General features: G+C 44.5%; 1 protein-coding gene across 1 annotated transcript; it reads left to right on the forward strand.

The window, feature by feature from the left end:
- The first annotated feature begins 8,694 nt into the window (after window positions 1–8,694).
- Window positions 8,695–13,926, forward strand: LOC102418741 (carcinoembryonic antigen-related cell adhesion molecule 21-like). Its single transcript, XM_014449000.1, has 2 exons — window positions 8,695–8,887; window positions 13,649–13,926. Exons 1-2 carry the CDS (start codon window positions 8,695–8,697, stop codon window positions 13,924–13,926), a joined length of 471 nt encoding a protein of 156 aa, XP_014304486.1.
- Window positions 13,927–15,762: the final 1,836 nt, after the last annotated feature.

Genomic DNA, 15,762 nt, shown 5'->3' on the forward strand with positions numbered 1-15,762 from the left:
CACAGGTTTCATCATGTTTGCGTTGATGCTAATGTGCAGTGGTGCATGTTAACACAAATGCCCTGTAGCACGCATTTTTACAGGCTCAAGGGGAGAAGCAAACGCAGCGCAAAATGCATTTGTTTTGCCGCTAACACATGCGGTTAGTGGCCACGGTAGTGTTACTGATATCACATCCGTATCAGCAAAAAAATGCAGCCACAGCATGGCTAGTGTGACATGTCCTCTGTGTGTCTTTTTCCCTGCTGCACGTGTCCCCAGTGGGGGGAAAAAAAAACTGCAGTGGATACAAGCCTTAAAAGCTGAAAGTCTTTGTTGTTTTATTAACAAGTCATTGTGAGGTACAGAATGTGGGAACAGGAAAAAATTGTGTTTGAGTAGAGCTCTTAATCTTACCTCAGAGAGGTTCTGATACTGTGCTCTCCAGAGGTGTGTCTCCCTACATCACCACGATAACGTGTCTACGCATTCCCAGGGTGATGTCGGGACACTGGGAATGCATAGACATTATATATATACCCCTACTGTGACAGCCTGGCAGAGCATTACAAAGGAGAAAACCCAGCATCTGGTGATGTCCATAAGTACAAGACTTCAGGCTGTCATTACCAGGAAAGGGTTTCATCCAAGTATTAGATATGAACATTTGATTTCATATGTGTCTGCAGGCATTACAAGGATCCTCTGGAAGATTGAGAGGTTGTTCCTTCTACTGAATGGGCGGATATAAATCCGCCCACTCAGAAGAAGGAGCTGCGGCCATGTTTCCCGACGTTGCCATGTTAACACTGCTGCAGGTGAAGGAGCGGAGGGGAAAGTGAGAGAACCCTCTGCTCTTTGAGCTCTGCGGGCCGGATAGAACAGTCGAACGGGCCGTAGTTTGCCCACGGCTGCCCTAACCCAACAAAGACTACTAACCATATTAATTCAAATGAGGCTGAAGTAGTTATAAAACTTGGCCTTCTATAACTGCTGCTGAGGCACAGGAAATTTACTTATGATATTCTTACTGTCTTCCTGGTCTATGAAATTTTTAGATGATAATTGTAATATACACCATTGGGTTCTTACAGCTTTGTCCCCAAATATGATTACAGTTCCAAATTGCACAACCAGCAGGAATCAGATTACTAATGAATGACCCTTGAGTGTTTCTAATGGGAAATAAGCGGACCATTGTAAATGAGAACCCATCTCATGATCAGAATGTGAAAACTTAAGAGGTGTATAGTGTGCCCTCAAACTATAAGCAAATATGATACTCAATGAAAAAGACAGAGAAATGAGACAGGCAGCAAAATTTGGATCACGATAGCTTATAGGTTAGGAATGACCCAAAATGTTTTTCTTTATTTTTTATTGTGTTTTTTTGTTTGTTTGTTTGTTTGTTTGTTTGTTTAAATCCTAACCCAAGGATATTGTTTCCACTGATTTTTAGAGAGAGTAGAAGGGAGAGAGGAGGGAGGGAGGGAGGGAGAGAGAAAAAGAGAGAGGGAGAAGAGCATCGATATGAGAGGGACACAATTGGCTGTCTCCTGCATGCATCCTGATTGGGACCAGGGATTGAACCTACAACATAGACACATGACCTTGACCAGGAACTGCAGGCTGATACGCGAATCACTTAGCAACACTGTTCTGGGACAAATTGTTTTTCTTAGTGAAGACCAGTGGAACCTTACTGGCTCCCATTTACCTGCTTTTCACTTTTGAGAAAATATGACCTTGACTTCCATTCAAGGTTACAGTCCTGCCCTATCCCCAATGGTCCATAGTTCAGCTAGATAAACTAAGACTTCCTAGTAATGAGTCTTTCTACACCATGAAAACACATTTTCCAACAAAAAGGTTGGTCATCAGTGAATCATTCCTTTTGATTTATGACCCAAAGGGGGAGGTGTGGATGGAAATGGGGCCACGTTCTAAAGCTGACAAGCTCAGAGGATGCCTGCATAGTATGATTTGTAAAATCAGAGACTTAAAGTAACCATATAGGATAGCCTGAAATGACAACTTTCTAACTAAAAGTGATTCATGGTGGTAATTATATCTTAAGTATTTTTTTCCTAACAAAGCAGAATCTTTATATTAACTCTACATATCGTGTCTTTTTACATTCGAGATAACTTACATTTGGAATATCAGGAATTTTTTTCCTCTTTTTCCAGAACCTCACTGCACCAGAGGAGAAGACACAGGCCCCCTCATTGCTATTGTCATCACATTAATTGTTAGCTGCTAACTATCCTCTATCAACCTATGCAAAGGAAGTATGTGTCTATTTCTTTTACTTTTTATTCAATCTCAGAGATTTCCCTGTTTTGCTTTCTCCCACCTTCCTAATCTATCACCAATGGATTTTATTTAACCCCTTATGCACCCTGCTTTGATTGTAATGTATAACATATGGTGCAAAACTAACACTTTTCGTTGAGATTTTGCTTCCTGGAAATTGTCTTCAGTTTGACTCAAATAAACTCATAAAAATTCTCTACAGGTTTAAATGTTTCTTACATTGGCAACTGAAAATTCCAGGCTTCTAATCAAGATTTGCCTTCTTGGAAACCTGTCCTCACCCTGAAACTATCCAGAGGTCTGTCAGAAATTGCCTCATTGGGACAAAAGACACTCTTATTGCCCATATCACTCAGAAAATTTCAAGAATTTAAACTGCTCTATTCTAAGAACCAGGAAATACCTTTCTATGAAATCACATGAGGAAACTGAGGCTTTTTGAGGTGAGATCACTTGCACAGCGTCACACAGCCTGCAAGAGGACTTCAACATACCATGTATTGTCTATTGGCACTTGACATCTATTCTCCACCCATTTCTATATTTCCATCTAAAAGAGAGGGGCTGACAGGTTAAATACCACCTTTCCCACTTCTAATGACTGGGAATCCAGGTGTGATTCAATTTCATCCTCTGAGATGCACTAGTGTGTAGTTTGGACTCTGGGAGGGAGAAGGGGTTGTGATTCCTGCTCCTGGAGGGTGGGCTCTGCCAAAGGAGCTCTATGTGAAGAAGCAGGTGTTTCTTCCCCTCTGGGTGGGGTGTGGCAGTAGGAACTTGAAACCAGACTTCCTGTGTCAACTCCCTGACTTCCATTTTTCTGGCCCTTCATTGGTTTTACATGCACCTAATTCTGTTCTAAAGAACTTTTGCACAAATGTTAATGCCTGGTTTACCTGAAATAGTCCAAAATGGGAATCAACACAAATGTCCATGAATGGGCGAATGGCTGAACTAGTTTGGTGCATCCTACAATGGAATAGACTGGAGTGATTAAAAAGGAAAGAACTATTTCAAGATAATGGAATTGATTCTAGAAGCCAACATTCACCCAAAATTACACATTATATGTTTCAAATTATGAAAACTGCAGAAAATGCAAACTCATCTATAATGACCGAAAGCAGATAAGAGTTGGAGGGAGTGGGAGAGGGACAGAGTGAGGAGATTATAAGAGGGTCTGCGGAGACTTAAAGAGTGAAGATTTCTTGATTGTAACAACTTCTATGGTGCTTTCATCTGGCAAAGCTTAATAATTTGTATACTTTCAATATGGTAAGTTTATTATATGCCAAATATAAGTCAATAAATATGTGAAATTTGAATATACACATATGAAATATTGCTTAAAGTATAAGTAGAATAGAAAATTCAAAACTGTAACATGACTTTTTTCTTGCACATTTTTCACCTTGTCCATCAAAGGGAGGTGAGCTACCTCACAGCCTGCAGCCTCTTAAGGTGTCTGCTGACCCAACCTCAGCAGCACCCACAGCCCAGCAGGGTCCAACCTCACCAACATTACTCAGTCCACATTCCTTCTCATTCTTCACACTGCCCACGCTGGACTTTGAAAGCTCCTCTATCTAGTCAGGTATGTGCCCACAAAGTCCAGCCCTCTGCAGGCAGCTCTTCCCCACCACCCTCTGTCCAAAGGGTGAATGGCCACTCATGCTTCAGGTCTAAGCCAAGAGGTCACTTTCTCAGAAATGTTCTCTGTGATCCCCAGACAAACTGAGACTCAAGTACATACAACTCTTTCTTCATGGTCCTTCTCTGGATTATAATTAACTCCTTAGGGCTGTGATTTCTCTGAGAGCCTGTCTTTGTTACAAGGTAAACTCCATGAGCACAGGTCCCACCTATGTCCTGTTCTCTCAGGTCCCAGGGCCCATCCCGGGTCTGACACATCACAGATGCTCAGTAAACACACATTAAATGGATGAGAGAAACCACCCAATGGAATCCTGTCACCCTGTGTGACACTAGTGCTCAAACTATGTTCCTTATAGGCAGGAAGACATTGGTGTCAGTATGGGAGGAGGCCACAAGTGTGTGGGGATGACCAGGGATGGGATTTTTCCCCCTCATCCAATAAGGGGGGTGGGAGATAGGACCAACTAAGAGTGAAGTGTCAGACCTTCCTTCATTCTCAGGAAATCACAGCCCTCCCCATTTCCACCTTGTGAGTGCTGTCTTATATTCCTGGGGCCTGGACAGTAGCCTCTGTTCTTTGTCTTCTCACAGAGCCCTGATCTGGCAGACACTCTGTATCTGTCACGCCAGGTAGAGGTACTACCATGGGAAAAGAGAGCTCACACTGACCTCAAAGAAATCCGTAGATGACTCCCAAACCGAAGGTGCCTTGTCTGTGGGACACCTGCATGATGTAGTCCCTGAACATCTCACCCACCCATGATGTCCTGGGGAGCAAGGGGAACTTCTGTAAGAAGATGGGACAGGAGAACCCAGGATCTGGGGTTGCTTCCATCTCAGAGGACTGAGGGTCCCACAGGGGCCTCCCCTCCCCTAACAGAGGGACCCACAGCTCCTGTGGTTGACACGCCAAGTGGAGCTGCTTCAGATCCTGGGCCCTGGAGGAGGACTACAGCAGAGGATGGACAGGGACACAGGAGACTTGAATGCAAAACCCCAATGCAATGATGGAGACGCAGGGGGCATTTGGGGGATCAGCCCTCCAGTTTGGCACACTCTACTAAAAGCCTCAGAAGAGACATCACCAGGTCCTGTTCTTAAAACCTTTGGGACAGAGAGTTCCTCCTGAAACAGCACATCCACCAGAGGGGACAGTTCTCATGACACTGGACTCATAATCCTCTGGACCCCCAGCCCCTTTGAGATGGAAGCAGCCCCAAATCCTGTCTTATTACTGGGCTCACTTTGCTCTGAGATGGAGTCAGGAGGCCTGGAGCCCACAGTGACTGAACCCCGACTGACTGGCCTTTAAGCTTGAAGGCCAGAGCCCACCTCTACTCAGGTGTCAGGGTCAGCTCTCATTCTCTGGTCAGCATCTCTGGTGCAGCACCTGACATAGGCTGCAGGTCTCATTCTGCTCTCCAGGGGGCGACATTTTGACACACAGACAACAGAGGGTATTCACACATGAACCTGGCTTTGCCTAAGGAGCTGGAGAAGGAGCCTGATTTCCATCCCATGCTCCCACAGAGGCTTTTGGAATCCGCCCTCATGACTGCTGTATCCCACCTGCTACTTCTTGTGACTGTGAATAAAACAACAACAATAAAAAGGGCTGTAAAATAAGCCTGACAAGCCCAGCAGGTCACATGGCAGTCCTGACAAGCTCAGTGACCAAAAATAACTGCACAGGATGGTCTGATCACAAATTCCTAACAGGGCAGGTGATGTCAGGGAGTCATGTCCCAGGCCTACAGCTTCGTTAGCAAAGGTCAGACTTTACGTTAAGTGAGCCCTGTTCCCTGTTCTTATCCATCTTGGATAACATACCGCTGACACATCAGAGTAGTTGTCTTTTTGCAAGACGATTTGAAGGCACAGACTCTGGGACCAGCATATGAGACAACATACTTCTTAGGTTACCTGGTTCCTTGCACAACCTCTCTATGTGCTGTAAATGTTAATTATCCTGGACCCACCAAAGTAAAAACAAAACAAAACTGTTTCTCCATTTTGCTATTTATCAATTCTAGAGATTTCTTCACTTCCTAATGGATTTCACACAACTTATTCCATCTTCTTTTTTTTTATTATGATGTATAAAATAAGTTGCACAACTGCCAAGGTAAGATTTGAGATCTTGTTCCAGGCATATGACGTTAGCTTGGTTCAAATAAACTCATGAAAATCTCCACAGGTTGGGAAGATTCTTACTTTAACAGGCCCAAGAGCAACTGCTTCCTCAGGGTTCTATTTGCTGCTCCCTTTCCCATGCCTGGCACCACCCATGAACACAGTGGGGTAATGAAAGGAATCTCCTCAAAGGCTGAGGAAAGACACTTCCCCAAGGTCAGGGAGCACCAGGACAGGCTCAGCCAACAGAGAGGGAGAGTCTCCCAGAAACTACCCCTGACAACCAGGGAGCCCACAGCCACCTGAGCTCCCACCACAGTCCTCTCTTCCCAGTACATGCAGGACACCTTGCTCTTCACTCCCAGGCCCAGCTGGGCCTCCTGAGACGCCTGGTCCTGGGACTCTGTCCCTGGAAGCAAAGGCCAGGCTGGTGACAACCTGAGATAGAGGGAGGGTCCCCTCTGCAGTCATCTCCCAGCTTGACCCCTTCTCACCCCAGTCACCTCTGTGGCATTCCTGCTGGGAGGAAATCCAACCTTCGTAGCACATTTGAGAACACGGGGCAGACCCGGTGCCCAGCTGCGTTTCTGTGTCACAAACAGAAATAATCCCCAGTTTGGGGCCTGTGGGGCTCTCTGTGTGGTGCTGACAGACGCAAGACCAAGACACAGCAGAGGCCAATGCTGGGGTGAGAGGGTCATCCTCTCAGGGGACACGTGCTTCCGTCAGCCTTGCTGTTGCAAGAGGGCTCCACAGGCCAGTAAGACCCACCTTCCCTGAGAGCCCATCAGATTCAGAGTCTCTGGTCCACTGCACACCTGCAGAGTCAGAATCTGCATTTTAATAGGATGTGGAGACCCTCCCTGTGCACAGGAGAGGGGGATGGGTGTCCCATCACCACATCACCAGATCTCATTCTGGTTGGGCATCCGCATTAGCTGGACAGCTGCTAAAGCAGCATCTATGGTGTCACCTGGGCATCGCAATCCTTGCAAAGTTTCACAGGTGATCCGATGTACAGTGGTGGTGACATCTGTGTGAGAACAGTTCCTGAGGTGGCCCCAGAACTCCTGCTCTGAAGGGAAAAGTCAAATGTGAAAGAGAGAGGGCTGTGGGGGAGGCTACTGTGCACCTGACTGGGAGCCATGGGGAATGTCCATGACCTGGATGCTCCAGGCTGGTGCTTTTCCAAACAGAGCATGTGAATGTTTGTGAGTGTTCAGATACCTCAGCAGTTCCAAGGGAACCAACATTTAGAGGGATGGTAAGCTGGAAGGAGGGGGAAAGGGTGGCAAAAATGAGGGGAGGAGGAGGTGGGTCTTTGGCACAAACTCCACCCTCGTCCACGTGAGCAGGTAAGTGATCTTGCATCAGGAGGAGGCCCAGTGCACAGTGAAGAGGGTCAGCAGATCCCACCAGTTCGCACAGCGGTGCCTTTGAGATTTCCTGGAATCCAAGCTCTTCTCCCAGAGGGAGGGACAGTACAGGCAGCAGACACCATGGACTCACTCTCAGCCCCTATCTGCAGAGGACCTATCCCCTGGCAGGGGCTCCTGTTGGCTGGTAAGGAAGGAACAATCGCTGGGGGGTAGACTGGAGCAGGAAAGACAGGGACTTGCTGGTGTCTCCTGGGGAGAACAGCGCTCTGAGAGTGGAGGGAGGGCTTCTGTGTGTACCTGAGGGGAAAGTACAGGGGGCAGAGTAGGATGGGTAAGGAAGATGGGTAACAGGTAACTGGGAATTCTCATGACCTGGAAGTGAAGTGGGGCAGGGAAACTTCAGTTGCTGTAAATTCCTAAGTTATTCATCATTGAGTATTAAATTTTGGAAAGTGACCATAATAACAATTTATGTCAGGTCACACCAGAGAAAAACTTAATCAGGGGTGCTAAACATCATCCTTACCACCAGCCAAGGAGAAATACACCCCAAGAGGTGCAGGACTCTGGGAACATTCATTCACCCACAGGTATTTGCAGCCTGTTGCAGGCATGGGGGATGCAAGATCTGACAAGCCCCTGTCCCCATGGAGCTCACGTTCTGTGGGTGGAGAGAGATAAGAAAATATCTACATGTGATGGCAGGTACCCACAAGTGTTATAAAAAGAGCAGAGCAGAGACAGGTCAGAAAATGATTAACAGAAAGTCTTTAGGGAAGTGTTCCATGAAGGTGCCTCCCATGGACACCCCTAAGTGTCAGCAGGGGTCTGAGGGCAGTGAGTGGGTGAGCTGAACAGACACCTGGAAAAGAGTCTGAGAAACAGAAAAAGTAAGAGGTTCACAGGTGCTGAAGTATTGGTGGTCATGCTGTTGACCTTGACCACACTCACACACACACACTCACACACACCAAGGCTGAAATGAAGGGATCTGTTCCATATCCAGGGCCTCATCTTTATATCCCAACATATACATCCAAATATTGATCAATTTCTCTCTTCCCTCCTAGTTTCACTCTTAAATTTCTGGAGCCTGCCCACCACTGCCGAATTCGTTGTTTTGTCAAAAAATGCTGTCGAAGGGAGGACTGTGATGCTACGTACCCGCGATGTGCCTCCCGGTGTTACTGCCTTCTATTGGTACAAGGGGAGAGAGACATACAACAAAAATATGATTGGACGTCTTACAAAGTTGATAGGAAGACAAAGAACAGGGCCTGCATACAGCGGTCGAGAGTATATATACTTTGATGGAACCTTGGTGATAAATACGGTCACCCAGAAGGACACAGGATTCTACACCTTAGTAGTCAACCTTCCAAACAAAAAACAAGAAATAAGATATGCACGGCTCAATGTATATGGTGAGTGATTGCTCTCTGACCTCTGGGTGTTGGATGGGTGAACACACAGGACTGATAGCCCTGGACTCTGCCTCCATCCCCCTCTGCATCATCTCCCAGGTTGGGTTTGGGCATTTAGTGCAGGACACACACAGTGGAAACAAAGTTTCTAAGATCAGAGTTCCCTTCCCGGATTCTAGCCCTGCAGACATTCTCCACAGAGAGAAGGGCCAGTCTGATGGGAGTCGCTCAGCAGAGAGAGACCAGTCTCAGTCTGGTTCCCTCGGCCCCTCCCCATGACAATGACCCTGAGAAATGCCCTGCAGGACTCGGCCAGGTCCCATTCTGAGGAGCCCCCTGCAATCTTCATAAAGAAGCTCAGGTTTGGCAGCCCCGCCCAGACCTCTGCCCCAGGGTTTCTGACTCCAGGGACCCTGGGGTTCCTGTGTCAGGTTGGGGTTAACTTCCTGGGAAGGGCTGAGTGGGTGCAATGGTTTCCCAGGTGTCTGAGTCACAAGGCTTTTGAGCTGCTCAGAAGCCAGAGCTCAGGCCCATGAGCCACATCTGGATAGGGGTGGTGATTCACCTGAGACTGAGTGTGGCTAGCACAGATGGAAAAGGTCGCCAGGCCATTTGTGAACTACACTGAAACATTTAGGAGAGTCCAGAGAATGGTCAGAATCACAGGGAACAAAAAGGAGGAAAGATGCTCCTGGCAGCTCCTCATCCACCAGGGATCAGCCCAGGAGATTCTCTCTTGGAGTTGACCAATAACAAATGCCCCTCATTTGAGCAGATCCCCTGTGCCAATGTTTAGTCAGATACTGTGAATATTTTATTGTTAATACACTGACACCCTGGCAGTCAAATGTTCATCGTACTGCATTGAGAGGAAACCAAGGCACAGGGAGATATAGTCACTAAAGCAGAGCCACACAGACCATGAGAGTGACTCAAGGTCTGACTGCAGCCATAACCTCTCCCCCATCCCAGAGGGACCCCTAAAGCAAACATTGGTTTAGATCAGTGATGGCAAATGATTTGAGCTTGGGGTGCCAGCATTTTGAAAAACCTTAACTTGGTGCTGTGTCACATATAGAAATTTTTTGATATTTGCAACCATAGTAAAACAAAGACTTATATTTTTGATATTTATTTTATATATTTAAATGCCACTTAACAGAAAAATCAGACAAAAAAAATGAGTTTGCATAACACCTCTGACACGCGTGTCTTAGGTTCGCCATCACTGGTTTACATCTTCCCTTAGGCATCCCCAGTTCAGAGATAGAGAATGTGGACTAGAAAATAACACCAAATGGAGAATTAATTTATTTGTACTGTAGAACCAAATTACCTGCAGTAATAATTAGTCAGTGCTGGGAACACCCAGACCTTCCCCTCAGGTGGCTAATACACCCCTCCCGGCACTGGAGGTGAAACCACTGAATTGTTTCCTGATGTGTTGGTGTCATTCCCACTGGATATGAAGGAAAGGACTTTGCCTGCTCACTCCCAATTTACGCTTGTAACCAGCTAAGGGATCAAGATGTAACACTCGGTTGTTTTGATGAATTAGGAAGAAATAAATGGCTACTGAAGGAAGGAATGAGGTAAAATATCTTCAGAGGCTGAAACCTGGATGCAGAGTCTTTGAAATGCTGGTCACATTGGAAAGGCTCCCTGTCACTCCAGGGGTTGAGAAGCAAGTTTCAGACCCTTTGCTGTTCTCTAGAGAAATAGTCCTTCTTGCTTTTGCTCTTAGGCCCTGGGGTATTAATAGTAATTTTTGCATATGGGGGAATGTTAAGATCTTTCCAAATTTCTATCTCATAACGACCAAACACAAATGGCCCACAAGGGTCTGAATGTCAGCAATCCATGCTGCCCTCTTGCCATTCATCACCCCTTCTGCATCTGCCCAAGCCTTACCTGCCCTCTGAAGAGGGAGCATGACTTTAATGACCAAGGGCAAAGCATATGATTCTGCAGCCACAATCAGATCCTGGCAGTCCCTTCACTCCTTTTTGGCTCATTCCTTTGGCTCTGCTCTTATCATTTATTGGCTCACTGGTTCATGTAGTCACACTCACCTGGGAAGGCCTGACCGAACTCTTTGCCCCAGGGCCAGAGTAGTCAACTGACCACAGGTTTGATCAAGGTCCCGTTTTATTTCTGCTCCAATCTGAGTCTCTAAGATGTCCTGGGAAATGGTGCCTCTTAGAAACACACCTCAGCTGGGCAATGAAGGTCTATGCAGAAAAAATTGCAGTCAGCTGATCAGTGAAGAGCTAGGAGAGGTGTAGGAGGATTAGGGCGGAAAGGAGGTGTCTCTAACTTGAGGTTCTCTGTTTTTCCACAACCAAATCCTGCTCATCTATTGAATGGTTTCCTTCATTTGTTGAAAAGACTGTCCTTTCTCCATTGAACAGTCTTAGCTCCTGAGAAAGGCTGAGCTTTCTCCCCAACATAGAGGATTTAAGTTCTCTGAGGGCTCAGAGCCCCAAGTATTTCTCTTGTGATACATAGACCTGCCTTATTCCTTTAAGTTGTCTGAGAGGTGAGAGGTGCCAATTCTGATTGAAGAAGGCTTGGAGGACTCAAATGTTGCACAGGGCAGTGTTCTCCTGTTACCTGCTCAGTGGAGTTACCCACACTCAATATCACAAGCATCAACTTTCAGAGTTTTTATTTATATTTTTCTAATGATAGTGATGTTGAGCATCTTTTCCTGGTCTTATTGACCATTTGTATATCTTCTCTGGAGAAATGTGTATTCACAAGTTTTGCCCGTTTTTAAATCAGCTTATTTGGTGTTGCTGTTGATGAGTTGTAGGAGATCTTAATATATTCTGGATATTAACCTCTTGGTTAATATCCAAAATTTACAACCAAGATGTGAAAAGACCTCTGGCCAGGACTTCAGGAGATGGTTTATATTTCTTTTCTGTAAAGCCCATTAGCAAACACAGATGCCTATAATTCCTTCTTCTTTCTTAAAATCTCCCCAGTCCTTAGAAGATTTGCAAACTATTTTCTACCATTTCACAGATCACCGTTCACTCTGATGATTGTGTCCTTGGATGAACAGAAGTTTTCGTTTTGTCAAAAATCTAAATGATCTAATCTTTTCTTGCCTGAGTTTCTAGTTTCATATTCAAGAAATCACTGCCAAATCCAATGACATACTGCTTACCCCTATATTTTCTTTTAAGAGTTTTATAATTTTCGTTCTTAGCTTTAGGATTCAATCCATTTTGACTGAATTGTTGTGTATGTAGATATTGCTGTTCAACGGCATTTGTTAAAAAGACTGTCCTCTCTCCATTGAACAGTCTTGGCTCCTTTATCAAAACCATTGGATTGTGTCTTTTTACAAATAGAAGTCTTTATGCCAGTGTAACTATTTTGGTTACTTTCCCTTTGTAGTAAGATTTGAAATTAGTAACTGTGAGACCTCCAATTTCAATTCATCCTTTTGAAGATTGTTGCAAACATGTGGGATCCATTGAAATTCCACATAAATTCTGGGATGGATTTTTTTATTTCTGAAAAAAAAGTAATTGGGCTTTTGATAGGGATTGTTTCAAATATGAAGATAGTTGGTGGTCTTGGAATCAATGAACATGGATGTCTTTCCAGTTATTTGTTTCTTCCTTACTTTCAGAAATGTTTGGTAGTATTCAGTGTATTCATCTTCCACCTTATTATGTTTAACCCTAAGTATCTAGCCCCTTTGATGCTATTGTAAATGGAACTGTTCTACTTATTTTATTTGAGGATTGTTCATTTTTGTTTAAAGAATGGAAATGATGCTGACTGTTGATTTTGTATCTGGCAACTTCATCTTTTATATTAGTTATAATAGTTGTTTTAGGTGTGTATGTGGTGAAATCTTCAGGGTGTTCTACAATAAGTTTATGTTGTCTTTCTTAAAAAGGAATTTTCTTATTCGTCTCTGAATTGGATATCTCTTATCTCATCTTCTTGCCTGATTTTCCAGACTAGTTGAATTAGGGGAAAAAACAGCATCCTTGTCTTATTCATGATCTTAGTACTGTTTTCAGAGGTTCTCCATGGAGTAATGTGTTAGCTGTGGACTCTCATGTGTGGTCTTTACAATATTAAGTAATTTCCTCCTATTCCTACAGTTCCTGTCCTTTGTTAAAATCATGACCACTTCTCTTTAGTGATTTATTTTACCATTATATGCAATCAGCAAGCCTGGAAATAAAATCCTGTTCAGACTGAGGAGTCCTAGAGATTGAACTTTTCCAGATACAAGGTCACGAAGACTGGGTTTGGCCATCTTTATTGCCTAATGAGTTATTTAACAATAGTTAAATGAACATTCACTTTCTGTAAAATCCCCTTGGCCCCAGTAGTGGGCAGAAGTGGTAAGATTGCCTTTCCCAACATACATGGAATTTTTAAGTCAAAAGAACTTGTAGGAAAGAGTAAGTAAAAGCTCATGAGAGGAAAACTCCACCTTACGGTGAGGTTATTGGTCACGTGGGCTGTGAAAGGGATCCCTGTGTTAATACTACAAAGATGTCTATGGGAACAGGTCAGGGGTATGTGGGTTCAGAGAAGAGGTACAACCCTTTCCCTACACATCATCCCCTGAACAAAGACAATTGTCCTTCTACAGAGATCACAACCATTCTCTGGAGACCTTACAGAGCTCACAGTGGACTCTGAGTGACTAAGATGTCTGGGGAGCTAGCATGTCCCAGGTCCCAAGCCCACTCTCAATTAGCCATGCTCTCTATTTCTTCACAGAGCCAGTGAGAGTGCCCACCCTTCAAGCCAGCAACACCAGAGTCATGGAGCATAAGGATTCTGTGGTCCTCACCTGCCACACAAATGCAGTCTCCACCCAGTGGTTCTTCAATGGCATGAATCTGCTGCTTACGGAGCGGATGAAGCTGTCCTCAAATGACAGAAGCCTCACCATCGACCCTGTCAGCAGGGAAGATGCTGGGATTTACCAGTGTGAAGTGTCCAACCCCATCAGTTGGGCTACAAGTGTGCCGGTTAAGCTGGATGTAAAATATTAGTGACCCTCCTCCTCTCCTATATGTTACTAAACTCTGCATAATCTCTTGTGCCCTTTAAATAGATTTGTTGTGAGGGTGGAAAGTCCTTAGAAGATTTGCATTGAGTCAATAAATGCTCAAAAAAGAGAGCTGACATTGTCATTATTGTTGACTTAAGGTGATAGTCTATACCAGATCCCATCTCTGTGTGGTCTAAGTTGTACCATCTCCACAGTGGAGGTGAAACTGAGTCTTTCAAGAGAATGGCAGTGGCTTTGTGATTACCCTGGGTGCACATGATGAGTTTGCATAAATCCAAGCTCTGTCCCTCCTCCGGGGGGACATGTAGTGAATGCCCACCCACTGTTGTTGGCAATGGGAATGGACAGGAGGACACACATGTGGGTAACAACACTGACCTTTTTTTTTCTCCCTGTTTGACTTATTTCAAAAAATTTCTTAAGTCTTTTTGAGTATTTTATTTATACAGCTATAGATTTATTTGCATAAAGTAAATAGGACTCTGTCTTCCTTGTTAATAGGGTATAATTGAAACCTAAGTAACACAACCAGGACTTTGGCTCAAATGTCCTGGTTCAGACTGATGCCCACAGAATTAGAAATGACCTCACCTTTCATGGAGCTCAGTTTGACCTGCAGGTTTTTTTGGAATCTCTTGGAGATGAGGGCATTACCCAAAGCTCTAGGATGAGGCTTCGTAACCTCAGGAGGCTGTTAGAACTCCCATCTTCGGTTTCATAGAAAAACCTGCATCAGGGAAAATTATGTGGTAAATGTCAGTTCCTCTGCACGTAGGTCACTAATCAGGCCAAATCCAGTGACACCAGCCATGTTTTAGGATGGAGAATACTCTTCTTCCTTGGAGGTGACCTGTAGTCAAAAGGAAGGTGACTGAAGAGAGCAAAGTAATGTCTCCATGGAGAACTCTAGCAGCACAGCATTTGGGAGATCAGACCCTGGCTGTGTTGAGGAACTCTCAGCTACTTTGCATCTGTTCATAAATTGCTGGGAAATTGCACCTCTTTATACATTCCTGGAAATTATAAAAATGTCAACTGGGTCTTGGCTAAAAGAGATTTAGTTGTATTTCACTCCACTGTACAGAAAGCAGATTTGTTCTGAAGTAGAGGCCTTAATGTTCCCTCAGAGTCACTAACCTTTACAAAGTTTCTTCCTGACAAAATACCTTTGTCTTCCATCCTTAGACCATTTCCTTCATAAATGTAATTAGTAATTGCAGGTTCTTTCTCTGCACTTTTGAAATATACATAAGTCTCCTCAAAGGCTTCTTGTCAGTGTTATGACCCAGAGAATAACTGTCTCAAGGACCTGGTCCCATCCGTTTGAAATTTAATCTTCCTGGTGTCCCTGTGTCCCAGTCTCTGAGGGAGAGTAGGAGCCTAACTTGGGTGGGGACATTTACAACCAAGATTTGAAAAGACCTCCTGTCAGGTCTTCAGGAGATGGTTTACATTTCCTTTCTGTAAAGCCCATTAGCAAACACAGATGCCTATAATTCCTTCTTCTTTCCTAAAATCTCCCCAGGTTTTTCTTTCAGGGGTGTTGAGTTTCATCTCACTGCCCTATTGCATGGTTCTGAAGAATGTCTTCATTGCCTCTTTAAATGTGTTGGACACCTGTTTTACTTTGTCATCATCTACCTGTAACTAGCTGATCCTGTCATTTTGCTCACATTGTTGATCCTAACCTTATTTTCAAATCTTCCAATTTCTTTCCTTATCAGGCTAAAATCCTCCACATAAAGGTCTCCAGTTTTCCTTCCTTCCTTCTGACTTGACATCCACAGCAGCATCTGACGTGACTTCTTAGATGCTT

The sequence above is a fragment of the Myotis lucifugus genome, unplaced genomic scaffold, assembly GCF_000147115.1.
Source record: "Myotis lucifugus unplaced genomic scaffold, Myoluc2.0 scaffold_981, whole genome shotgun sequence".
Taxonomy (NCBI): Eukaryota; Metazoa; Chordata; class Mammalia; order Chiroptera; family Vespertilionidae; genus Myotis; species Myotis lucifugus.

Bases quoted from the DNA above. Each gene is read 5' to 3' on its own strand.
- LOC102418741 (XM_014449000.1), top strand. From the start codon at position 8,695: ATGATTGGACGTCTTACAAAGTTGATAGGAAGACAAAGAACAGGGCCT. The intron at 8,888-13,648 runs GTGAGTGATTGC...ATTTCTTCACAG, and splicing joins TGCACGGCTCAATGTATATG to AGCCAGTGAGAGTGCCCACC.